This window comes from Epinephelus fuscoguttatus, linkage group LG6, assembly GCF_011397635.1.
Source record: "Epinephelus fuscoguttatus linkage group LG6, E.fuscoguttatus.final_Chr_v1".
Classification (NCBI taxonomy): Eukaryota; Metazoa; Chordata; class Actinopteri; order Perciformes; family Serranidae; genus Epinephelus; species Epinephelus fuscoguttatus.
Genome location: NC_064757.1, coordinates 3,450,550 through 3,478,026, shown reverse-complemented (window position 1 = coordinate 3,478,026; position 27,477 = coordinate 3,450,550). Strand labels below are relative to the sequence as shown.

Genomic DNA, 27,477 nt, shown 5'->3' with positions numbered 1-27,477 from the left:
TTCCTCAAATTAAACAGTGATAAAACTGAGTTACTTCTCATTGGCACCAAATCCACCTTAGCAAGAACTGACAGTTTCACACTTGAAAACTCCTCAGTTTCCCCTTAAGAGAAACCCTTACGGTTATGAGTCTTGGCGTCATCTGGCACTCTTGTCATTCCTAGCTCACATCAATAATGTCACTTCGTCTGCCTATTTCCATCCATGATATATTAACAGCCTTCACCCAATCCCTCACACCACACAGCACTGCCATTCTTGTTCACAGCCTGGTTACATCCCGTGATTACTGTTCCTTTTTGGTCTGCCTCTCAAGTCCATCCACAAACTTAAGCTAGTCCAGAACTCTGCCGCACGCATCATCCCCAGAATCCCCTCCATCAGTCCCATCACTCCTGTCCTCCAGCAGCTTCACTGGCTCCCAGTTAAATACCGCAATGAGTTCAAGATCTTACTCCTCACCTTTAAGGCCATCCACAACCTAGCTCCTATGTACCACTCCCAACTTTTGCACACCCACACCCCCACCTGCACTCTTAGGTCTTCCTTTTCCATCCACCTCACTGTCCTGCCAGCCCGCCTGAGCCTAGAGCCATCAGCCACTCTACCCCCCGCCTTTGGAACTCCCTCCCACCAGACATTTGTAGCATCAACTGTCTCTCCCCTTTCAAATCCTGCCTTACCTTACTCACCTCTTTCATATAGCCTATTCAGTATGACTTTTGTCCATCTAGCCACACAAATCCACTATTTACATAGAATTTTATTTACTGTAATCTTCATTCATTCATTCATCTTCTAACCGCTTCATCCTCTTGAGAGTCGCGGGGGGGCTGGAGCCTATCCCAGCTGACATCGGGCGAGAGGCAGGGTACACCCTGGACAGGTCGCCAGACTATCGCAGGGCTGACACATAGAGACAAACAACCATTCACGCTCACATTCACACCTACGGACAATTTAGAGTTATCAATTAACCTAGTCCCCAATCTGCATGTCTTTGGACTGTGGGAGGAAGCCGGAGTGCCCGGAGAGAACCCACGCTGACACGGGGAGAACATGCAAACTCCGCACAGAAGGGCTTCCACGCCGGGGATTGAACCGGCAACCCTCTTGCTGTGAGGCGAGAGTGCTAACCACCACACCACCGTGCCGCCCTTTACTGTAATCTTGTTTTGCTGAATATTTATTGGTTGTTATGTTACAACTATTTTATTATTTAGTTATTTATTTTAATTTACTTCATTTCTTATCTTGCTGACTTCTTTTATCTGCTGTTATTTTCTCTCTCTTTGCCTGCAAGGTCACCTTGAGTGTAGTGAAATGCGCCTATAAATAAAATGTATGCAGTTTGCATACAGTACATTCTCTTTCAAAATAAATGCACTACATTGGTACAGCACTGCAAATTGATGTTTTTTTCCTTCAACAACAAATGCATGTGGATACGTTTAGCCAACAAACACACATGGTTGGATTTAGGAAAAAAGAACAACGTTTGGTTTCACAGTCTTATGGGAAGCAAACACCAAGATGGTGCCGTGCCAGGCGGAAGCCTGTTGCAGCAGGTCCTCTCGTGTATCTTGTCTTGTTCGTGTGCTTCTATCTAGATATCTATCTCCTGGGTGAAAGTTGGTAATTGTTGGACCCTTCCACCACCCTCCCACTCGTCCTACTTGGATTTCCAACCTCTTAACTTGTATTGTTGTCCCACCTTGTTTTACCCTGATGCCTCTGGGTGCCGTTAAACAATAATGGCAACCGGCCACGTGTCATGCCGATGTGAAAGGAGGGGTTTTTCACCAGAAATCACTGACCAAGCAACGGTATTCAACAACTTTGGAGTGAGACTGGGTTGCCAGTGCTGGGGGTTTGCGCTTGCTGAATTCAAGTTAAAACAAAAGTGTTTTCTCCTGTTTTCCTCATTTCTATTTTGTTTTGGGACCAGAATTCTGTGAATCTGCAATCAACTGCTCTTCCTCAATGACCAGATGTGCATCTCAGTAAACTAAAACTGAATTGCAAGTGCTAATTTTAAATTGTAAGAACTGAATGTGGAAGTATTTAAAGAGCTGCAATTTTCAGTTCAGTTTGAGAGCAACTGAATTTAATTGAATATTAGATAGTTTAATATTTAATGTTTATTGGAATTCAGTTCCCAAATAATAAATTCAATTTCAAATTATGCTATTCAGATTCAGTTTTTAAATGCAATTACTCATGTTTAATAATACAAATTCGAATTATATGATCTAAATTCAGGTTTTACAGCAAATATTCAAATTGACTAATTCAGATTCAGATGTAAACGATTCAAATCAAGTTTTCAGTGATGCATATTTCTTCCTATACTTTATAGGAACAATCACTATGTTTGCTTGAATGTAGAAACAGCTCATTTTGAAGCTACTAAGCAGTGTGCTACTAAACAAGACTAACCCCAGCAGCTCTGTGAGTACTGTGAGTGTTAAAGGGCCAGTATACTTCATCAGAACTGCTTGTTGGATGGTTGACACACCTTTGGGACATCAGATTAGTTGGTGGCTGTGTCTGGAAATTTCTGTAACTTTCTGTAATTTTCCAGTCGTGATCAGACAGCCTCTTAGAAATACTGGTTCTGATTGAGTATTCCTCAGTCCTTAGACACAGTGGTGCTTTGAGCATAATGCTAACATCAGCATGCTGAAATGCTCACACTCATAATGCTCACATGTTGATGCTTTGCAGGTAATACTGTTACGTTCACCACCTGTGTTTAACATGTTAGTATGCTAACATTTGCTAATCAGCTCTAAACAGTTAGTAGGTCTGCAGTTTAGGTTGATAGAGATAGTATGAGTTTTGCAGGTCTTTGGTAATAAACCAAAGTATTGGACAACTAGAATAAAAATAAAAAAAGTTTGATTTGATGGTGGTTCTTGATGAAAAGTCTTGGGATCATATAAGTTATTACAATTCATCCTGTAAGGGGGACACGAAACTCTTAACAAACTTTTATGGCAATCATCCAGCAGTTGGTGAGAAATTTTGGTTTGGGCCAAAGTGATAGACCAATTGAGCCATCGGCCAACCAGCCAATATTGCCATCCGTAAAAGCAAAAAAAGGTGCCGCAACGGCAGCAGTGACAGGCCAGCTGTTTGCTTTTGAACTGCCCTTTGCTGTGCAGGAACAAGTAACCACTCAATTAAAAATAAAGGTAATCCATGTATATATATTTTTCTTTTGTCTATTTTTTTCTCAGATTACGAACTAATTAAAATGCTAAAAAAGTCTACAATTATTCCAGTGGCACACTCGAGACTCCTTATCTACCCACTTTAAAGACAAAACCTGAAAGACAAAACTGAAATCCTGCTTGTCAGCCCTAAATAAACCCTAATAATCTTGGGAATTAAACTCCCTGAATTAAATCTGAGGCCTGATCCCTGATTCCACATTAACAAGATAACACCTCAGAAACATAGCCAAGGTACGACCATTTCTTAATTAAAAAGATGCAGAGAAATTGAGTCATGTCTTTATTTCAAGCTGCCTCGACTACTGTAGTGCACTTCGTACTGGCCTTCCAAAAAACATCACTGAGAGACTGTAGCTCGGCTATTAACCAGAACTAAGAGGAGAGAGCACATCAGACCAGTCTTAGCTGCTCTGCACTAGCTTCCTGTTACATTTAGAATTGATTTCAAGGTCCTCCTACTTGTATACAAAGCCTTACATGAGCTGGGACCAGGCTACATTGCTAACTGCCTTGTCAACTATTTGCCTCCAAGAACACTGCGATCATCTGCTGCTGGTTTACTAAAGGTTCTCAGCAACAGTCCAAAGATCAGGGATGCAGCCTTTGTCAGTTATGTCCCAAAGCCACAGAACAGACTACCTATAGATATCAGGTAAGCTCGCTTCCTTAATATTTTCTAAAAAAGGCTAAAAACATATCTGTTCACTTTAGCCTTTAAAGCTGCAGTAGGTAGAAAGCCTGAAAACGGTTGATTTTTGAGTCTCATCTGAGTTAGGTTTCGTTCGTCTCCACCCTGAGCCCCTCCTACCAGACGAGCATGCGAGTATTTTATCCTACTTGGTTCTATTTCTCCCTCTCTGGGAGCCTCGGCTCTCCCTCACCGCGCAGCAGCCCGCCCCATTCCTCCCTCACGGCCCCACACATATACCCCCGAGGCTCGGCTCTCCCTCTCTGCACAGCAGCCCTCCCCATCCCTCCCTTGCGGACCCGCACACACTCCAAAGCCTCGGCTCTCCCTCACCGCGCAGCAGCCCGCCCCGCACATACCTCCGAGGCTCGGCTCTCCCTCTCCGCAGAGAGCCCTCGGCTCCGCTCCCACGGCCGACCCTCGCGCCCTCTGGCCGGGCCTGGCCCCACCTCACCCTTCCCCTCCCTCTGGGGTTCTGGGGAACCGAGTTCTGTCTTCCTTTTTTTGGGTTGTTTAGCTGTGTAGGCAGTTGCTGTGCTGGAATAGCTATTTTACCTGGTGCACTGTTTGCCACTGTTCTCCCCTTCTGCCAGCGGCACGGGAATGCACATATGCAGTAGAACAGCCAATAGGAACGCAGTGGTCTGAGCTGACCTTTGATTGGTTGATGCACATCAGCACGATACTGATTCTTTAGAGGCTGAACACAGAGCCATGGTGAGGTGCAGAAACCTATTGTTTGTCTCAGACCACATGATTTACATTATGCTTAGAGGATATTATAAAATTTTTACTCAATTATACCAAAACAATGTTGCCTACTGGAGCTTTAAGTAGCCTAGCTCTGACTTTTAGGTCTTAGGTCATAGGTCTGAAACTTTTTCTTTTTACGCTTTTACTTTTTATTTACGCTTCACACTGCGGCAACTCTTAACTTTTTTCTTGATTTTATGATTTATAGTTTTCCAACTCTATGATTTTATGAATCAGTTAATTCACATTTTCATGCTTTGTGCTGCATTTCTTGTATGAAAGTAAATAAATCAAGTTTATTATTATAATTATTTTAAAGGACGGGATACATTTAAATTACTTGCCAACACGTCGCTAATCATAGCTAACTGTTTCTCAGTATAACAGATTACATGCAATTATCCCTGCTGCCGAATTTAAATGTTGCTTTTTATACATGTAACTGTAAGGCATATGGCACTGCACCACAGAGAATGGTCATGGAATTGTGAACATGTGATCATGAATTGGACAATAACATTGCATTTTGTCTAGGAACCACAAGAGTACACACTGATAAGAACCTTTTTTCCATAAAGGATGTTAATGCAGTAAAGCCCTCAATCTTTGTCAATCATTGTCATTTTTGACAAGGTGACACAAATGCTACGGAATGTGTAAACTGACCCAGCATTTATGCTAAATGTGGTTGAATGTTTCTCCCTCCTTTCTCATCTTCAGAAGTGTCATTTCCTCAGTCTTGCATCACCTCCCTCTTTTACCTCTCTCTATTGGCTTTTACTTGTACTGAGATCATCTTTTACTTTTTCTCATTGTTCTCTTTCACCTCCCTTTTTCAAATAGAGGCAGGATCTTTCCGTGGACTGTCATGTAAAGCTAACTCAGTCAGAACCATGTACTTTAACCTGTGCTACCTGTAATCCCATGAAGCCTGACAGGGAGACCTCTCAAACCCAATCAACCCTTCACACATTCCAGAGAGCTGATAACAGCCCCCCCCCCCCCCCACCCCCCACCCCCATTACTGAGCACTTCATAGATCATGGTTATGGCCAGACGGGGTAGATCCCTGACACTGACTGGTACCAGCATCTCACTTCAACAATAACACTGAGCAGAGCCACTGACTGTTTGTAGGTAGGTCAGAATCAAACTGCCCGCCAGAGACCAGAGAGTTTCTTAGAGGGGGTTTAATTTTAGACTCATCAGTATTCCCTCTTATGCGAAGCTTCGATTAATATGTAATGCTGTTTCCATAAAATGAATCTTAAAGCCAAGTTGAAAAGAAAAAAAATACCCAACTTGTTTTCAAATGAAAGCTGTTCAGCTAAGAATGAACAGACCAAGCAATTACCAAGGTTGAGGAAAATTAAACCAAATTTTATTACAGGACATTTACAGTTTGTTATACAAAATTTACAACTGTCACATTATCCTTGTTTGTATGAAAAATTGTGAGTTTCTTTGTTTTGTTTTTACATTTGACACCAAACACATATGACAATTTGAAAAGAGGCAGGAATATGGATACACAGTACTAACAGAATATACCGTCTAGAGTGTATTCCCACTGACATTCCACGAGCAACACGCCCACACCAGAGCCTAACAAAGATGCACTGTGACATCTTTCTTATCATTTCTGGAGCAAACATATAACATAACATAAAGACTGCTTATGCACTGGGCCCAGAAGTTGGTGCTATACCCCTACTGACAAAAAGAAACATGTCAAAACCTAAGTAAAAAAATAGTCTTTTTTTTTTTTTTTAATTTTAATTCAATTTAATTTAATTTTTTAAAGTTAGGAACACCCTGTGCAAAACTGAATCTAAACTTAACCAGAATAACCTCCCAAAGTGCATAGTGCACAAATTTGTGTTTCTGGCAAAAATCTGTGTAAGAAACCGAGTCAATGGCATTGAAAATATGCGCTGAAATAACATGCTGTATGTTGTTAAGAACAAATTTAACTTTTTCAGAGTTTTTAAGGACCTGTGCAAGTCTAAAGTACCATGTCTGATGAGACAAAGACAGTCTTAAATGAGATACAACTCTTTTCACCCCTGGCAGATGCTAAATGCAGGGGGAGAGTGAGAGAAAGACTTTACCCTGAGTCACAAAAACAGCAACACAAAGTCAACACAGAGTCTCGCTGCAGGGCAGAGGATGCGGCAATGCTATGAATCACTGAGAAAGGGAAGCCCCCGCTTAATGCACAAGTTGGGCTAAGAGGAATTTTATTGAATCACCACAAGAGTCTAGCAGCTCTGCTTGAATTCATCTTTGTGCTCCAAAGGCTCCACAGCAGGTGGCTGCTTTGCTTTATACAAAGAAATGCACAAATCCTCTCTGAATCAGTCACAGTTACACAGTCAGAGGCGCACATCCTTTTGTGTCCTGTCTGAGCAAAGACTAAAGACTGCATCATTTTTAACACAATGTTTTTGTATAGTTCTAAGCAGTTATTTATCAGCTGGCTCCTCCCTATGATTTTCAGACTTAAAGATGGTTCTTGTGGTGCCTTTTCTCTTTCCTAAAACTGCTGTTGTTCAGGCTTGATTTCATTCAAGCTAACAGTTCTGCAGTTTGGGGAAATTTTCCACTGAAATCCCTGTTTCTTCTCAGTCAGTTAGTTGGTAAATGCTATGGATGTTCTTTTGTGTGCTTTTCTTTATAATAAAGTCTTGAATATAGTAGGCAAACCCTGCACCTTAAAATCTATGTTATACTTGTCTTCACCATCCCATGTGCTCTGCTTCTGCTATCTTTTTTTTTAATCCTTAAGAGCTCAGAGTGCCAGATCTCTTGCCATGCTCCCTAATACCCATCACTCCTTCCATTCAAAGCTAAGACAAAAAAGCTGTGTAGTAGTGCAGTCGGACGCTCAGCTCGTTACCATGGTGATCTCCAACAATGCCACCCTCAACCAATCCCTGCGGCTAGTTTGCCACGGTTTAAACAAGCTTTGGACGCTTCACACAAATGAAGGTCGCGGGAAAAATGGGTCAACAGGTTTCATAAAGTGGTGGAGTCGACCAAGAAGCTGTAATGTAGTGATATGTCTCTAAGACCGTCCTACACATAACACACACACATCTTTATAAATCACTTCATAAATAAATGCCTCATTGATTACATCACTGGGTTCCATCACACTGTTATGATAACAATATAGTATATACAAAATAACATGATGATGATTATGCTATGCTTTGCAGTTAACAGTAAGCTTTGCTGCTTTTAATGATTAAGAAAACCACCCGTCTTGTTTTACTGTATGGGTCCATAATTTCCTAATCATTTTCTAGAAAGTGTCCTGGGAAGAATTTTGTATTTGGGAACTAATTACAGGTAAAATATGCCTTTTATAGTTCATTTATAATTTATTTATCATGTATTTTGCTGACAGATTTCATTTTTTTGTATGTTCAGATGTGAGATAGTGCTGTGCACTAACTAAAAGATCCATCACATTACACATGCAATTGATTAGAGAATATTGATGCAAAGTGTTTCAATTGAACATTGTTAATATTGCCCTAGATTTAGAATTACATGGCTCCACTTGGAAATGACTCTTAAATTATTTGTAGGTATAAAGCAATAAAATAAAGGATGATCAAACTATATTTACATTTCCAAGATGGTCCTACTGTGGCTCTTAGCACACATATCAATACGTGAGTCTGATTCTAAAGATAAACAGGGCAGCAGATGTTTTCCACTCCACACACAAGCAAGGGCTGCAGCTACAACTGTGGATGGATTATGAATTGTTTGTTTCTCCCTTAAAACTGTCTCAAAGTTCCCATGAGTGATGTGTTTACATTTCTGCACTAGTATTAACTGCATGTGTTGAATTAAGCCTTACCCAGTTTGAACATCATCATGGTGATCAGCAGCGTCCTCTGATATCTGGACCAAACTCTTCCAAATTCCATTGTTGCTTAAGTTTCTAGTCAGTGTAGAACAATACTGTCAGTCAACACGCTCTCAGTCCAGCACACTGCAACACTCCATCCAGCCGCTCCAAGTTAGCTGCTGACAGTGAGCACCAGCACCAGCATGCCTTACCACTGGCACTCTGCGTCTGTGTGTGTGTGTGTGTGTGTATGAACGTGTGTTTAGGAGTGTGTGTGAGTCTCTCTGGAGACCAAGCTGGGCTGGAGTAAAGCAGAGTAATCACCCCAGCAGAGAGTGAGGGAAGGAAAACATGAACTGGAGTACTGGACTGGACTCATTCAACCACTGGTTCACTGACTGAGTCTCTAGCCCCTTTTACACTGCCAGATTTTCGGCGAATGTTGGGCCGTTTTGCCGGCAAGCTGCGAGCGTTTAGGCACACAGAACCTGATTGGTGAGTTGATCCGAGGTGCCCAATTTTCCACCACGTAGGGGTAAACATATTGGCGGAACCTTTTTGGTTTAAAAAGAATGAGGCGTCCTTCCGCCTGTTAATGACTTGTGGGAGGAGCTGTTGATGACGCTGCAAGTGCGACACACTGATGGTGGACTAACAGGAAAGAGCTGATAGCAGGAATGAGCAGCTAGTACTAGCAGCAAGAGGGAAACGCAAACCTGACAGACACTACAGTAAAGATGAGCAACTGGGGAGACAAAGAATTGCGTGCCCTCCTTGTCCTTGCAAATGAAGAATGAAGGGACGGTGAAGGACGGGCCGACTTCCCTCTGAGTACATCACTATTTACATTGCACGCTGAGCTACATGTTTTGTTACTTGCTCACGCCCCCCATTGCCCCGAAAAAGGCACATTCTGTATGAACAAAAGTAGGCAGGTGCCATTTTGCTGCACTCCTCGATTATTTTTTTATACTGCCAATGCTGAAAGAAGACTGATTGGGCTTTCCTGCAAATTTGCACAATTCCTATTTAAAAAGGGCCATCTCTGAAACCAGTCGACAACTGGAATCCCTGTTCACTGACATTTTTTCTTCATTAATGTTCACGTTTTTACTTTTCAATGTTTTTCAGGAATTTCTAATTGCACACACGTGCAGTTCAATCAATATAATTCTCTAGTAATGATGATTTAACATCCCACACATGGACAGTTTACGGGCTGCAACTAACGACAACTAACAACTTTTCATTATCAATTAAGTGGCTGATTATTTTCCAGATTAATAGTTGAATTGCTTGGTGATGTCATAATACCGTAGCTTTAGCTGTAGTGAGCCAAAACCAGAAAGATATTCAGTTTAAGATGAAAAAAGCAGCCAAATTACTTTCACAACAATAGATATTTTTGGATAAATGCTTAAAGATATAGGTACTTACAGTGAGGGAAATAATTATTTGATCCCGTGATGATGTTGAAAGTTTGCCCACTGACAAAGAATTGATCAGTCTATAATTTTAATGGTAGGTTTATTTTAACAGTGAGAGGCAGATAATTAACAAAAAAAAATCCAGAAAAACACATTGGAAAAAAGTTCGAAATTGATTTGCATTTGGTCGAGTGAAAATAGCATTTGATCCCTTAGCAAAACAAGACTTAGCACCTGGTGGCAGAACCCTTTGGCAGTCAGAGGTCAGACGTTTCTTGTAGTTGGCCACCAAGTTTGCACACATCTAAGGAGGGATTTTGGTCCACTCCTCTTTGCAGATCATCTCCAAATCATTAAGGTTTCGAGACGTATGGCAACTCGAAGCTTCAGCTCCCTCCACAGATTTTCAATGGGATTAAGGTCCTGACACTGGCCACTCCAGGACCTTAATGTGCTTCTTCTTGAGCCACTCCTTTGTTGCCTTGGCTGTGTGTTTTGGGTCATTGTCATGATGGAATACCCATCCACAACCTTTTGAGGTTGTCACCCAAGATGTCACGGTATATAACCCCGCCCCTCTTCCCTTTGATGTGGTGAAGATTTCCTGTCCCCTTAGCAGAGAAACACCTCAAAGCATAATGCATCCACCTCCATGCTTGACAGTGGTGATGGTGTTCTTGGGGTCATAGTCAGCATTCCTTCCCCTCCAAACACGGCGAGTTGAGTTTATGCCAAAGAGCTTGGTTTTTGTCTCATTTGACCACAACACCCTCTCCCAGTCCTTCTCAGAATCATTCAAGTGTTCATTGGCAAACTTCAGACGGGCCTGTACATGTGCTTTCTGGAGCGGGGGACCTAACGGGAGCTGCAGGATTTCAGTCCATAACGGTGAAGTGTGTTACCAATGGATTTCTTGGTGACTGTGGTCCCAGTTGCTTTGAGATCATTAACAAGCCGTTCTTGGTAGTTCTGGGCTGTTTGCTCATCATTGTCATGATCATTGAAACCCCACAGGGTGAGATCTTGTGTGGAGCCCCAAGCCAAGAAAGATTGACAGTTATTTTATGTTTCTTCCAATCTTCGAATGAGCACCAACAGCCTTGTACAGGTCTACAATCTTGTCCCTGAAGTCTTTGGGGAGCTCTTTGGTCTTGGCCATGGTGTTGATTGATTGCTGCTGTGGACAGGTGTCTTTTATAAACGTAACAAGATGGGATTAGGAGTAGGCCTCTCTCTTAAAGGGAAAGGACTAATTTGTGTGCCTCGTGGATACATAACCAGTCCATGGGAGCCAGAAATCTTGTTGGTTGATAGGGGATCAAATACTTATTTCACTTTAGCAAATGCAAATCAATTTATAACTTTTTTCCAATGTGTTTTTCTAGATTTTTTGTTGATTATCTGTCTCTCACTGTTAAAATAAACCTACCATTAAAATTTTAGACTGATCATTTCTTTGTCAGGAGGCAAACTTACATCATCAGGAGATCAAATAATTATTTCCCTCACTATAACTCTTCCAGGAAGTACATAGTCTACATGTTTCAGTGGAGAAATAATATTTATATACCAACATAGAGCTGAAATACAAAACAAATTGAAATTAACAACTGTCAGATTTAGATTTCCTTTAGTTAAAAAATGTCAAGTGTATTTACAGACAATATATACTTTTTCACTTCAGCTCCACTATGTAGGATTTAGGGGAATCTATTGGCAGAATTCAAATATAATATTAATAATTATGTTTTCATCAGGTTTTAATCACCTAAAAATGAGAAATAATTGTGTTTTCATTACCTTAAGAATAACCCATTTATATCTACATACAAAATTTGTCTCATCCATGGAGTTCTCATGTTGTTTCTACAATAACACAGAATGTACAAACCACTGTTCACAAACACTGACTCTAGATAGAACCATTCACATTTTTGCATCGGCTTCCGTAGTTCTCCTGAGGCCTGTACTACGAAGTCAGTTCAACTTACCCAGGATATCCTTTCACTATCTGGTTTGACTAACCCTAACATCGGCCGTCTGGATAACTGGTACTACGAAGCTGGTTATCAACTAGCTCAGTCAGCTCTGGGTTTTCCGATCCAGCCATGAGCCTGCTCATGTAAAGAGCGGAAAAGTAGTTAATGACTAATGAGGTGTATCTGACCAAAATGTTACATTTATAATAATGGGAGCCAATTAACAGTGCGTGGATTATTTGACTATTAAAATATCTGTTTTATCCTAGTTCTCATCAGACGTGCCTCATGTTATTTTGAGCTGCAGTGATGGAATCAGAGTGTAAAAGTAGCACCACTGTCTGCAATCACCGTGGACTGAAATAAACTTAATAATTTCAAATCCTGCTAAAATCATGTGTTTAGTGTTGTAAATCATTTCTCTCTTTGTTAGAAGCTCTATTTTAAAACCAGTGGAAATAGAGACCTGGAAATATTAAATGATTCTAAAGACCTATAACAACATATAGGCTCCTCTTTTTTACCTGTCACTCTAGACTTTCATTCATGGATACTTTTTTTCTCAGTGATCTGATTGGTCAGAGGTTGGGATGTTGTCAGGCTGTGATCTGATAGTTAACCTGCTCCGGAGCAGGTTAGCCATTCAACATAAATTGCCACAGTGATTTATCCCAGTAAGTAAAGAACCAGCTTCATAGTACTGAAAACCCAAAGTTAACCCCAAAGTTACCTCGCTAACGCCAAATCCTGCTTTGTGTTCAAGTTTCAGTTCTCAATCTCACCACTAGATGCCCAAATACTAAATCCTAGACTAGGCCTTTAATTATTGGCCTGTATCGTCTTTACTTCCTGTGTTGTGAATTATAGGAAAAATATAACTTTGTCCAACTGTATGACTCCATCTATGTTCCAATGCATAATAGTTATTAGTTAATAATAGTTAATATAAATGACAACTTTAATTTGAACCTTCTTGAACAAAAGGCATCTGTAGATATACAGTGGAAACCAATTATAGTGATAATGTCTGTACAGCTGAAAATGATCACTATAAGGAGATGATTATTGTGACCAAACTCTTTTCTTTTTTTTCTCGCGTAGATTTAAATCACAACAACAACAACAACACTATAGTCATTGTTTTTTTGTTTTGTTCTTTATCTCTGCTCTTATTGTGGTCTCCTCTTTGACTTAGTCGTTGCCTGTATTTAACTGTTGTGTTGTATTACTGTATTGAATTACTCCGTTCAGTAATCTTACACTTACCGTTTTAATTCTAAAAGCCTAAGCCAGGGACCGGATTTGAAAATTAGCCATGGCTAGATACCTGTATGCATTTCATCTGCTTTATATTTCATACATTTAGCAATGTTTCATGCATTTGTCCATGTCAAATAAACGAGTAAATAAATAAATCTAATTGACATGTATATGTATTACATAAAGAGCTGCATTATTTACTGAGTTGTACTGACTGTTTTTAGTTTAGTTTAGTTTAGTTTAAAGGGGCCATGCACAACACACCTGTTGAACCAGAGACAGCTATATAGCTAATTTGTAATCTGCAATCCCTGGGCAGAAAAATATTAAAGACAAGATAGATCAATACAGAAAATACAACACCAAAGCTGTCAACTCTAACACAATCAGCGTGAGAATCACGCAAATGACAGATTTTACATGCACTTATTCTATGCCTCTATTTCTCATGCTGTCAAAAATAATACTGATCGACATTCTGCTCCGGAACCTTAACTTGCTATTTTTTGCAGGGGGACACAGGTACTACAGTTTTACTACTTCTAAAATGGTAGGCTATTTAATTTAGTATAATGTTTGTGTAACGCAGGATTCTGGACAGACGTGCATTGTGTTTATGTGTTGTAGTGTTGCACCCATCCTGTAGCCTATAATACGGGATCGTCCCGTATTGAAAAATAAAATGTATTCCTGTGCACACCCTGCTGCTATTTTCATGTTCTTGGAATGACTTGGGAAATAGGCTATCAAACCGAAAGAGCTTCAGGAGACACAGCTGAGAAATACTGAATCAGAATTTGCTGAAGAGGCTGACACATAATGACAGGTCTGTCACTCACCGTCATTGTTGCCATGGTTACAAAGACTCTGACACGCAGGATCACCGTTAGCAGGCTCTCTGACACCCTGACTGACTGCTGCTTGGCAAAGTTATGTGAGGATCCCGTTATGCACAGGTGTTAAACTAACAAGTTTATGGATTTTTTTCCACACCCACTGTGTGAATTGATGCCATGGCACCCTTAAATCTGTTTGCTTATCGATATGAGTGCCCGCTTTACCATTCATTAGTCCTGCCGCTTAAAGGGCGTTTCATAGTTGACGCACGCAACGCGAGCAAGCGACGCAAGCATTGCGAGCAACACACTTCCTTTGACGCCTCAGATCCACTGACGTCACCAAGAATTGTTGCTGGACGCGACGCCTACCCTGAAAAGGACGCTTTGGAGGCGGAGCCCGGAAAATTGCAGAAATAAAGATGGACGTAGCTCAGTGGGCTACTGTTAGCGCCACTAGCCTTGTCAACTGTACAATGAAACACTTGAACACTTCATTTATGTCATAGCCCTACCATCTTTTTCAACAATGTAGGCCACTTTCCTCCATGCCTCATTTTTCATTTCAGTGTTCTGATATGCCTCTAAAGAGGGGTCATACAGGATAGGAAAGCTCACCGCTGCTACGATTAGCTTATCTTCCATTACCATGTTGTTCCAGAGAGGGAAAGTACAGACCACCACCGAGCTTGCTCCCCATTGGATAGTGTCCTCGCGTCTGACGGGTTAATTTGCATAAAGTTGACTCGCGGTCAACTTGCCCAAGCTGCTCAAACGGCCGCGCCGCCTACCCAAAATGCTTTGCAGGGACGTCAGCAACGGTTTGATGCGATCCATAGGAAATGAATAGGCATAAGCGTCACAGCGGACCCAAAAAACGGCAGTGGATCCCAGGCGTCATAGTCAAAACATTGAACACTTGAAATGCAATACATCGCTTGCGCAGTAGGAGGTAGCAGAGTCACCGGAACATTACAGGTGATATTCATATTTGATACTGAGATCAAAATGGCTACTGAAGAGGATGTCATTTATCAGCTGGCCGGCCCAACAGAGGAGAGGGAATCCCAGATGTGCATGAGATTCCCTCCTCCAGAGACCACACCCCCGCTGTTAGACGGTCTCTGGAGGAGGGAATCCCAGGTGTGCATGGGATTCCCTCCTCCAGAGACTGTGTAACAGCGGGGGTGTTATACCACCGGTATAACAGCGGTGTGGCCGGCCCAACAAATTCTGATAAGTCTGTTGGGCTGGCCAGCTGATAAATGACACGTCAGCAACACTTCGGATGACACTTCTGAGGAAGACTGGAGTTACAGTCCAAACTGTCAAGCAGGTAAAAGATACATCTCCTATATTTTTTTGTCTGAAGATAAGAAAATAGTGAACAAATTTTAAAAAAAGACAAAAAGACAAAAGAAACCTAATCAATCTAACATGCAGGCCTGACTGCATATCCTTCTAACCATAATTTACAAAGGTTTGTGGAGCGGCATCAGTTGTTTGATGTCGCGCATCGATATAGTGCTCTGTTCCTGTGGGAGACCTTGTAAAAAATACACAGGTAATTACAAAAAGTGACATGTATGTCGCTTCTCTCTCTCTGCCTCTCTTTCTCTCGCTCTCTCCTTCTCTCTATCCCTCTCTCTCTCCTGCCGTATCTCCTGCAGCCTCTCGAGGATGGCAACGCGCACACGCACACACCTTGTACAACTACCTGCGTCTTCTGTGAATAACAAAAAGTGGTTAATTTCAAGTGCGTCGCTTGCAATATCACCCCCGCTGACAATTCACGGTATTACACGCATCGCTGCGTTGCGTATCAAAAAAATGGACAACACATTTTGAGACGCAAGCACGCATCATGGCGGCCAATGCGTCTCGATGCGTCACAATGCGTTAGCGTCTGCGTGCCTTTGCATCGACTATAAAACGGCCCTAAGAGACAGTCTGTCATTACACAGAATAGCTGTCATAATGTACACTCATTACGCACAGCTGTGTCTATTAATAGCTCCTGTACCACATGTACCTGTAAACCATCATCGCGGTGATATTTTAACTATCATTATTTCACTTCAGACATTTACTGATAATTACTTTATAGCTCTCATATTAAAACAGACTTTACAAATTGTTGCATGATTCAGGATTAAAGATCAAGAACATGGAAAGATTAGCTCAAAAGCTAATTTAAAAGAATTGAAATAAAATTAATCATGTACAGGCCAAATCATTGATTAGGCTAGCCTAAATAAGTTTATGAATGTGCCTTCCAGGAACATAACACTGTGTAGACTGCAAAATAATAACATGGTCACTGATCTTGGCAAACCAAAACAAATGAGGTTTAAACTCTAAGGTTATATCTCTGACTGTATTTTTCGACATTATCCTATTATTCTGATCCCATCTGAATGAATCTACACAGTAGTCCAAGGAGTTATCAGAAACTATTGTTTAGATTGTTTAGTATAGTACTTTGGCATTTTATTCTTAAGAAGTGACAGGGGTTAGCCAGTTCAAGAGGTTGGCTGAATAAGAGCAAAACCAGGAACAGCTTGGCCCTGGATGGAACCCTCTCTAATGACAATCAAGATGGCTGACCTTGAGCCCTTCTTCAAGTGGGAGCCCTCTGGGACACTCATCAAGGCCTCAAAGAAAGCCAAAAGCCAGTACAACACTGCACACAAACAGTTCTAATTTAAGCATTTAAATTTATACTGTAAAGGTTTGCTAATACTGCCGTACGTTTATGTTTGTGGAAATAAATTACCCACAAGATGGTGATTTTAAAGAGAGATGTTGTCTGTCTATGTTCTTGCTACTTAAGGTAAGGATTAAAAGTTATGAAATGGGGGAAATGGCTGTAAATAGTCATGTTCATTACTTAAATTACAAATTACATAAAATGTCTTTGACGTATGGTAGCAACCCAAAAAAGGGCCCCCATTAGATTGGGGCCCGCCCAACTTCCTTTAAATTTCACTCCAAGGTTTTCTGAAAAGTTGACAGCTCTGCAGTAAAAATAATTAAAAGCAAAACTAAACGCAAAGTTGCAAACAGTTCACCAAGTTTGAAAATACAGTACAGCTGAGTCATTACAGGGGCAAACAGATTACTATGAGGCAAAGGAAAAAAGAATAGCAGTACCATAGTTTTTTCTCTTTTTTTTACCGTATGTTGTCTTGTACAAAAAGACCCAAAATTAACACTGTAATTAACACTGTAAGTGGACTACTTGATTACTGTAAGCTAATTCCTTAAACAGTGTTTCAATAAGAACAATTCCCATGTTTTCATTTTTGCTCCATTTCCACCAGTGTGCCACCACAAAGGTTATTGTGTCTTGGCATGTCTCGGCATGTCTGGGTCAAGCTGTACTGTGTGTTGTCATGTTCAGTGTGTTTCCATTAAAATAATGACGTACAACGTATCCAGTTCTACTTTTGTGTCCTAAGGCTACTTGAAAGTAGCTGGGATAAGGAGCTGGCCCCTGGTTCATTCTGTCCTCCTTTCGATGATCGGCACACCTGAGTGATGTTGATATATGTTGGATGCTTCCATTCACATCTCCTTCAACTACAGAGTCATGGGTGCAGATCCCGGGGGGAACGGGGGGGGGACATGTCCCCCCCAAATTCTGAAAAACACAAATTGTCCCCCCCAATTCTAAATAGCTTAAATGATTGAAATTGAACAAATGTATACAGTAGTCCTATATACTGGGAGAAAGGGAAGATGATGAGGAGAAATGGGAATCTGTGAGAGGCGAGAGATGAGAACGTGAGTGGACATGCCTGAGACCCTGAAACTAGAAGTAGCATTAACTAACAGCAAAGCAGTGAAAAGGAGGGTGATGGCTGGTTCCATGTACTACTGGCTGTTTAAGAGAAATAAACTGTAAAGGTAAGCATCTGATTCTCTTTGTAGTGCTTTTTGAATGACTTGGTGATGGTGATGAGCCTCTATGAAATCGTGAAATATGCTGGCAATCTCAAGCACTCTGTGGGCATGATTTGCACGCGTGCAATTAAAAAAAATCACAACTGATTGTGTCCCCCCCAAACTTGTCATCAGATCTGCACACATGTACAGAGTAATGCCAGCACACATCTTGTTTTTATATATAACTCTCTCTCCGTTGCTGCTGTAGCTGACCGGTGCACAGGGAACCAGCAGTGGTTCTTCCTACTGCGGTGTATTAATTTGCATTTGTCACAGTAACTGACTCACATGCCAGTCTGTTTGTTGTACCAACCTTAACATTTGTTTTTTGTGTTTCATATCATAGGCCCACAAATATGTATCCATATCTCATAATTATCAGACTTTGATCCTCTCTATATCTAAGGCTATTCATATATTTAATGGTTCTGTATCTTTTTTTTTTTCATTTAATATAAAGTGGTAACCACTGTATGTGAATGCATGAATGGGTCAGACCTGCGCAGCACTGGATTTGGAATTAATTGTAATAAACTGGTAAATAAGTAACTTATTATTTTCAAATGAAGGTAATTAACAATATGTAATATATTACAGGTTTGCAAGTTTGCACCTTGAACAGCCACTGTAAGATATGATGTTTTTGTGTGGATTAACCCCATCTTCTTAACAAAAATATATATATATATATATATCTGGTTTAAGAAATGTGATGTTCTTGTGCTGCACAAAAGTTGTAAGTAGCTGGGGCGGATGTTGCACATACAAAGAGCAGAACTCTGACACCAGAGACTAATCACGATTTCCTGTGGTTAAGTTTAGGCTAACAATATTAACACCATGATTAAGGTTATAGCCACTGATTGAGGTTTAAGTTAATTATTGAGAAAGTAAACATGTCCTTTCCCGTGACACTGTTGACTTTTTCGGTGCTTAATCAAGACAAATGTGTAGTAAAGAACTCTAAATTTGCACTTTCAAGTGTAGGATGTGGATTAATAGATTGTTGCTTTCCCCAGTCCTCTCAGCTTCCACCCCCACCTTTGGGAACTGGGGTGGGGGGAGCTTACCCAGGACATATCTGGTTGGCGGATTCCTCTCTGGTAAGTTGACGAATGCCTTACTCATCTCCACTCCCACTCCCACCCCCACACACACTCCCACCCCCAACCACAACCCTGATCGCAGCATCAGGCTTAACTCCAACCTGCTGCGTGCACAACAACAGAAAAGTTTAATTAAACACTCAGCTAGGGGCTGAGGGAGGGAGGGTGTTGGGGAGGTGGTGGCCTTCAACAAGCGACATGCAAATGTGTAAAGTAGTGAGTCGCAGCAGTTCCACAGCTTCACATTCCTCAGTGACTGGCTGCTTTAATGAAAGCAGCCACACAATAGAAGAGTAGACAGCAGGCTGACATGAAATCTGAGGCCTTTTTCCATCCAAATAGCATGAGATCTACAGATAATACTGTTTACCTGTGCAGAGTATAAATTCTCCAGTTCCTGTTGTTTATTTTTTATTGAATAAATGGTTTCAGCGCAATGCACTTGCATTTCATCCAGCCTTTTATTCAGTTCATTTATTTCATCCATTAAGCTCCTCTCCTTTATCACATTTTTTTGTTTTGTTTCCATGAACCCATCTTAATAGCATTTCCTCTGAAAGCACGCAGACATTGTGTGCATCCGATGTGTTTTCATTGTTTTCAAAATTTTCTTCAATGAGTTCTTTTGTTTTTTCAATAAACACTTCATCATTTAAAAGTGAGCCAGGCCCCCATGGATATTTAGCTGTGCTGACTTGAATTGTTACAATAGCATGGTCGGATCTTAGGCGGTCACCAGTAGTACATTTTGATACATTGGGAATTAGATAAAAGGACATGAGGAAATAATAAATACGGCTAGCTTGCTGCCCTCTATGCCATGTATATCTAGTTGATTCTGAATTTTGTCGTCTCCTATTGTCCACTAAGTCTAAGGATGCTTTAAGTTCTTTAATTTTACTAAGTGTCTGAGGGTGGTTTTTGAAAGAATGAGTACCTGCACTGACTTTGTTTATATTTAATACTGTATTAAAATCTCTGACTGTAGCATCGTTATTGTTCTCTTGAGACAAAGTAACATTATGGATTTCCTCAAAGAAGTTTAGATTATCTTCATTTGGAGCGTAAATATTGATTATATTTATGTGTAGATTATCTACTGTTACATCTAACGTGATCCATCTTCAATCCTCATCAGTTTGGATGGAGTGAATTGTGTGCTGCAGTTCATTCTTAAATGTAATCAACTTAATCATAACTCCCCTACAACTGCTAAGGCGATGACTAAAATATATATTCCCACCCCATTCTGATTTCCATTTAAACTCATTTTCGGAATTAGGGTGTGTTTCTTGCACACAGATAATTTAAATATTTTCTTAATCTTGCCGCCATGTAAAAACTGCATTTCATTTTGCCCTGTTACCCAAGCTGTTACAGTTATAACTTGCTATTGTTAAACCACTACATGTCATACATCATCTTTGGGAAAAATCAAGAAGGGGTTAACCTTCTTTTCATACTTGACAAGGATCCTATCTAACAACTTTACAAACATACAACATTTAATGAAATACACATGAAACACAAAAACAAAAACACATGCCTGTATTTGATTTGCCATTAAAATAATTAAGGCGGTGGCATTAAGACTCTCTCATCCCCTTACTTTTAACTTAGGTTATCTGTTACTGAAAAGTGAAAAAAAAACCTTCAGATAGGGCTTTCCTATGAAAACAAAAAAGCATTTATCAATCAAAACATACAGGTTAAACTGAGAAGCGGCCCATGGGTTAAAACTAAAAAAATATAAGAAAAAGAGGATAACTAGGGTAACATATATCAGGTTATTCTAAGGTGAAACTAGCACCCATTCAGCCTTTAGGGAAAGAAATAAAGCACACATGTACATCAAAAACTGGGCAACATGAGGGGTGCAGAAAGCGGGTTTAGTGAAAACTCTGAGTATGTTAACCCTGAAATGAGGAAAACTCTGGGTTTTCAGTTCCAGAAGGAGAGGTAAGTCAAACTCAGAGTCATTCACCATGGCAACTGACTCTGTGAACCTAACCTGCTCGCTGGCAGGTTTTCTATAAGAAACCCTGAGTTCACCCTGTCTCCTCCCTACTGCTGAACCTGAAGCAAGCTGGCAGACAGACATGGATTGTCCGTATGTAGGAAATCCGATCAATATCGAGGCAGACTTAATTCGTAATGCCTTACACCGGGAGAGGATCTTCAGACCCCATTTAGATGTGCTGTCATTCCCCAGTGAGTATCTGAACGGTACCGTTTTTCATTAGGCTCAATCATTTACCTCAACAACATTGTCTGGCCACACATATCAAATCTGACACACCGCAGATGTGCGCTCTCATCAGAGCAAATGTTGTGCATTGCGCTACGTTTTTTTGCAAACAGTAGCTTTTTATATGACATTAGTGATGTTTTGCTGGCCTCTGTCTTCTTTCTATTGGCTGAGTAGAACTAAAATGTTACTAAGCAGGATATTAGGCAAGAGGACATACAAGCTGAAACAGTATTTTTGGGGGGGTTTAAATTGCTAGTGACCTACAGTCAGTGTTGGGGGTAACGCGTTACTGCCAAAAATGGCTTTTTTCAGTAACGAGTAGTGTAAGGCACTACTGTCCCTAAATGCAGTAATCACATTACAGTTACTAATCAAACACTTAAGTTGTTACTTGCGTTACATAAATTCATCATTAGATCTTCCCCTTACTTAAGAGTTAGTGACGACGGGCTTCAGGCTGTTGCCAACGGGTCATCCTCCGTGTCTAGCCGGTCAGCGGTGAACACAGATGCGGGGACGAGCCAGAGGATGAGAGGGTTTCTGCCACAAACAAGCACCAAGACCCGGGGAGAAATGGGGGCAGCTTCATGTGTTTACAGCAGATAGCAGGAGCGAGGACAGATGTCTCACTCTGCTACTCTGTGCTGCAACGTGAGTCTGAGCACACACTTTCAGTTTATAATTGTTACGTCAGTTGTCCAAGTTTTTTTTATTTGATGAACATGGCGCTCATATGCAAAAATGAACTAAATGACTGTGGGGCAGTGGGCAAGTAATATAATCATAACACCTTTACACACGGTAACCACCCCCTGCCTGGCATAACAACTTCTCTGGCGGAAACCCTGCAAATCGGGGGCACCGACAATGAGGCTCTAAATAACACATTATCTGCCGCGAAACTCGTTCATTTCACCAATATGTTTTTATGAATCGCTAGAGTTGCTTGTCATCATCATCTGGGTCATTTATACTGACCTACTAATACATTACTTTTTTAATACATTACTTTTTTGAGTAACGACTCCCAGCACTGCCTACAGTACATAATGAAATAGCCACTGAATGATTGGTTATTTAAGCTACTTTGTTTAATAAATTAAACTAGTCCATACCCATTGGTAGCTTTGTCAACTTCTACCTATGCCAATCCTCAATGCCTATGTGCAGTTTCACATAGACTGACCACGTCAGTGAGTAGAAAAATGTGGGACAGAAAGAATGACTGACTGACAGAATGACACACTGACAGTTTCCGTGATTATGTACAGCATACCAAAAAACAAAAACATTCGGCCACAGGGGGAGCCACAGCGATCGGTCGCATTTTAGCCATTTTTAAGCATTTTTCTCTTGTTATAGTGCCACTCAGCTGCCAATTAAAGTTAAATTTCTCCAGTCACCTTGAGGTGTCCCGTTCTACATATCTACCAAGTTTAATAAAAGTCGATATGGCGGATAGGCCTAGATAAGAAATTAGCTCTCTAGTGCCCCCATTTTGTTTGATCAGGTCAATAATGGAGGGGTCCCCTCAGATTATGTGTGGTCATATGCCTACAAAGTTGCGTGGTGATCGGTGACCTTGAGATGTTATACACCTTTATGTGATGAGCCACGCCCTCCGCAATATTCATTGCCTTATAGAAGCTCAGTTTTAGTAAGTTTTCCAACTTTTGCCAAGAGGGAACTTCATTCAATTTCAACTTCATCATTTTAAGCTGCTTCCAAGTGTGTTTTTCCCCTGTGAGATTGCACCTACAGTACAGGCCAAAAGTTTTGACACACCTTCTCATTCAATGCGTTTTTTTTATTTTCATGACTATTTACATTGTAGATTCTCACTGAAGGCATCAAAACTATGAATGAACACATGTGGAGTTATGTACTTAACAAAAAAAGGTGAAATAACTGAAAACATGTTTTATATTCTAGCTTCTTCAAAATAGCCACCCTTTGCTCTGATTACTGCTTTGCACACTCTTGGCATTCTCTCCATGAGCTTCAAGAGGTAGTCACCTGAAATGGTTTTCCAACAGTCTTGAAGGAGTTCCCAGAGGTGTTTAGCACTTGTTGGCCCCTTTGCCTTCACTCTGCGGTCCAGCTCACCCCAAACCATCTCGATTGGGTTCAGGTCCGGTGACTGTGGAGGCCAGGTCATCTGCCGCAGCACTCCATCACTCTCCTTCTTGGTCAAATAGCCCTAACACAGCCTGGAGGTGTGTTTGGGGTCATTGTCCTGTTGAAAAATAAATGATCGTCCAACTAAACACAAACCGGATGGGATGGCATGTCGCTGCAGGATGCTGTGGTAGCCATGCTGGTTCAGTGTGCCTTCAATTTTGAATAAATCCCCAACAGTGTCACCAGCAAAACACCCCCACACCATCACACCTCCTCCTCCATGCTTCACAGTGGGAACCAGGCATGTGGAATCCATCCGTTCACCTTTTCTGCGTCTCACAAAGACACGGCGGTTGGAACCAAAGATCTCAAATATGGACTCATCAGACCAAAGCACAGATTTCCACTGGTCTAATGTCCATTCCTTGTGTTTCTTGGCCCAAACAAATCTCTTCTGCTTGTTGCCTCTCCTTAGCAGTGGTTTCCTAGCAGCTATTTGACCATGAAGGCCTGATTCGCGCAGTCTCCTCTTAACAGTTGTTCTAGAGATGGGTCTGCTGCTAGAACTCTGTGTGGCATTCATCTGGTCTCTGATCTGAGCTGCTGTTAACTTGCCATTTCTGAGGCTGGTGACTCGGATGAACTTATCCTCAGAAGCAGAGGTGACTCTTGGTCTTCCTTTCCATGGCATGTGTGCCAGTTTCGTTGTAGCGCTTGATGGTTTTTGCGACTCCACTTGGGGACACATTTAAAGTTTTTGCAATTTTCTGGACTGACTGACCTTCATTTCTTAAAGTAATGATGGCCACTCGTTTTTCTTTAGTTAGCTGACTGGTTCTTGCCATAATATGAATTTTAACAGTTGTCCAATAGGGCTGTCAGCTGTGTATTAACCTGACTTCTGCACAACACAACTGATGGTCCCAACCCCATTGATAAAGCAAGAAATTCCACTAATTAACCCTGATAAGGCACACCTGTGAAGTGGAAACCATTTCAGGTGACTACCTCTTGAAGCTCATGGAGAGAATGCCAAGAGTGTGCAAAGCAGTAATCAGAGCAAAGGGTGGCTATTTTGAAGAAACTAGAATATAAAACATATTTTCAGTTATTTCACCTTTTTTTGTTAAGTACATAACTCCACATGTGTTCATTCATAGTTTTGATGCCTTCAGTGAGAATCTACAATGTAAATAGTCATGAAAATAAAGGAAACGCATTGAATGAGAAGGTGTGTCCAAGCTTTTGGCCTGTAGTGTATATATATATATATATATATATATATATATACATTTTATTGATAACATCACACAGGGCACAGTTCATGACTGTGTGTTTTTTCTAAGGCATTTAGGCATTATAATGAATTATGAATGTAAATACGATACGATACGATACAATACAATAAAGTATATCGTATTGTATCATATTTACATTCATAATTCATTACAATTAAGTACAAATAAAGAACAAACATGTGTTTTTAAATTACAATAAAAATTCCCAGGTCCTGTTAAACAGCATATAACTGCATCTGTTTCCAGTCCACTGGTACAGAGCAGATAAAAAGGAAACACTGTTGGTGGTATTTTACAAGTGGTGGGAAGAACAGCAGCTGTCTGCTAATGGGCAGCCAATGCTAATTCTGTTATTGAATGGTAATAGAGGTTTATAGCAGTCAATTATTACCCACTGTGTTGATGTGTAACGTAACTTATAAAGTTTTTAAACAATGTCAGATATGTGCAAGGCTAATATTGTTTTTTGAAGAGAGTGTGTAACAGTGTGGTGCTTTTCATTCTGTGTTTTCTTAAAGAAAAATCCCAGCTAACATTTCCTACCTTTCATTGAGAGAAGAGGGACAGAGCGGTTTATAATTTATGGGGTTCCTTATAAAAATCAATCCACACACACACACACACACACACACACACACACACACACACACACACACACACACACACACACACACACATTTCCCTCCCTTGTACATCTTAACATCCATTCCTGTCTGACCCTCCACAACAATGGCATCTTAAAAGAGCTCCAATTGCCTTGTGACCCTTAACTTCACCCCCTCACCCCCCTCTTCTTAACTCTGCCAACAAAGAATGCTGCTCCAGCTGAGACGGGGAGGCATTCAAGCTCCATTTAACAACCAATCCACCATTACACACATCCATGCTCACATGTGCACAACAGCTCAGCTCTATATTAAACGAAACTAGTTTTTTTTTTTTGATGCATTTGATAAAGTTGTCTGGTTAGACGCTCATGCTCGAAATAAAATGAGGCAGAAAAAGTGAAGCACTTTTCTTTGTAGTAAATATAAGCACAAGTTTTTCCACCCCACAAAATTGGTGGGACAAAGAAAAGTTTTACATTTTCCTGTTTGTTTGAAATAATGCTATCATGCTATCTCTATGAATGCTAACAGATACTTAGCTTTACTGTGTATAGTGACACCCACTGTGGCTAAAAAGGCAATGAAAACTAGAAAAACAGCAATAGCACACTGTTTATGACACACAATAGTGATTAAAACTATAACAAAATACTGACCAATCAGTTCTGCTGTTCTTGAAGGCACCAGCTTAAAAAGCAAAGATCTGAGGGTGTTACTAGACCAAAGTGAAATTAAAGGGACACCACCAATTCTACACATAAACATTACTAAACAACAACAACAAAAAAAAATACACAACCTGTGAAAAGAGTTCTAGAATAACTATGATTTGACTGAGCTCTGGAGGAGCTCAGTCAAATCATAGACACCATCAAGGCTATCTTGGTGTGGGTTAGGAGACTACTCATCAGTATAAGAAAGCCTGAGTTACAAACTGGGGTTATGGAGATTGAAAGAGCATTTACAAGGCAGGGAGGTTTTACAGAAAGATCCTATTGTGTTGCATTAGGGGAAATCAAAGATCCAATTAACAATGCTGGAAAAGGCATATGGTTGAACCTTCGTGTGACATATGTTATTTACAGACATAGTATTTTGTTCTATGGCACTAAAGGAAAGCTCAGTGATATTTACTGAGTTCAAGTGGAATCTTTGACCTGATGCTGGCACCACAAGAAAGGACTGGAGGTCACAGAAACATGATGGTTCAAACTCTTTGGGCCATGAAAGTCAGTTGCAAATTTAATGGAACTGTGGCCACGGATAGATATAAGCTCCTTTTACACTGCAAGGTCAAGGGAGGAATATCATGCCACTATGCTGTAGAAACATTATACCATGGTAACAGCATCAAAGTGTCTGTCGCACTCTTCGGTGCAGTGTGACCTACACCTTTGCCCCTGGTCAGCCCACATCAGCTTTTTTTCAGTCTAATCAACATGTTGAATTAGTGCCGGGAACGGCGGTGCCTGTTAGAAAATGAAAACACTCTGATTGGCAGTTCAGCTCATAGCACGAGAAGACAAGTCAAAAGCGAGTAAGACCAAAACAAAGTTGTGATGTTAATGTGCAAACTGGTCAACTAGTGTCAAGATGGTCTTACGGTTTCCCTTTTTGAATGATAATCACAGACTACCACCATCTGCTGGTGTGGAGAGTAATTTCCTCTCTCGAAGGCGCAGAGCATATGTGCTTGATGGCCATCAGCTGTAGTCTCTGCGGTATGTTCATATGTAACTTTTTTGGTTGAGACACAGTGACATCAGACAACGGGGCAAGGGACCTTCTTTGCCTCTAGTTCTCTAAAATCAGTTCGATATGTCTGTGCCTTTACATGTCACACCTCTTTTTCTTCTGCGATGCAATGCAATCAAAAATGACAAACTGGAGCAGCGTGACGCCGTCGTTGTTTGGTTTTGTATAGACATGCAAAGGCAGTATAGCAGCAGCCCTGTAGCACCACGATTTCTGTGTAAAAAGAGTTATATAGAGATATAGGAGTGCCGCTAGAGGAAAGGTCAGAGCTTCACCAGTCATTAGGAACCCCCCTCTGGGGACCATGAATATCTAAACATAATTCAATGGAAATCAGTGTAGT

At 40.8% G+C, this 27,477-nt stretch overlaps 1 protein-coding gene across 1 annotated transcript in view; it reads right to left on the bottom strand.

Moving 5' to 3' along the window:
* LOC125890228 (protein crumbs homolog 1-like) overlaps positions 1–8,818 on the bottom strand; it is a 113,257-nt gene extending 104,439 nt beyond the window's left edge. The window contains exon 1 of the mRNA XM_049578758.1: positions 8,555–8,818. Within this exon, the coding sequence (XP_049434715.1) occupies positions 8,555–8,624 (70 nt within the window). The 5' untranslated portion in view covers positions 8,625–8,818. The remainder of the gene's footprint in view (positions 1–8,554) is intronic.
* Positions 8,819–27,477: the final 18,659 nt, after the last annotated feature.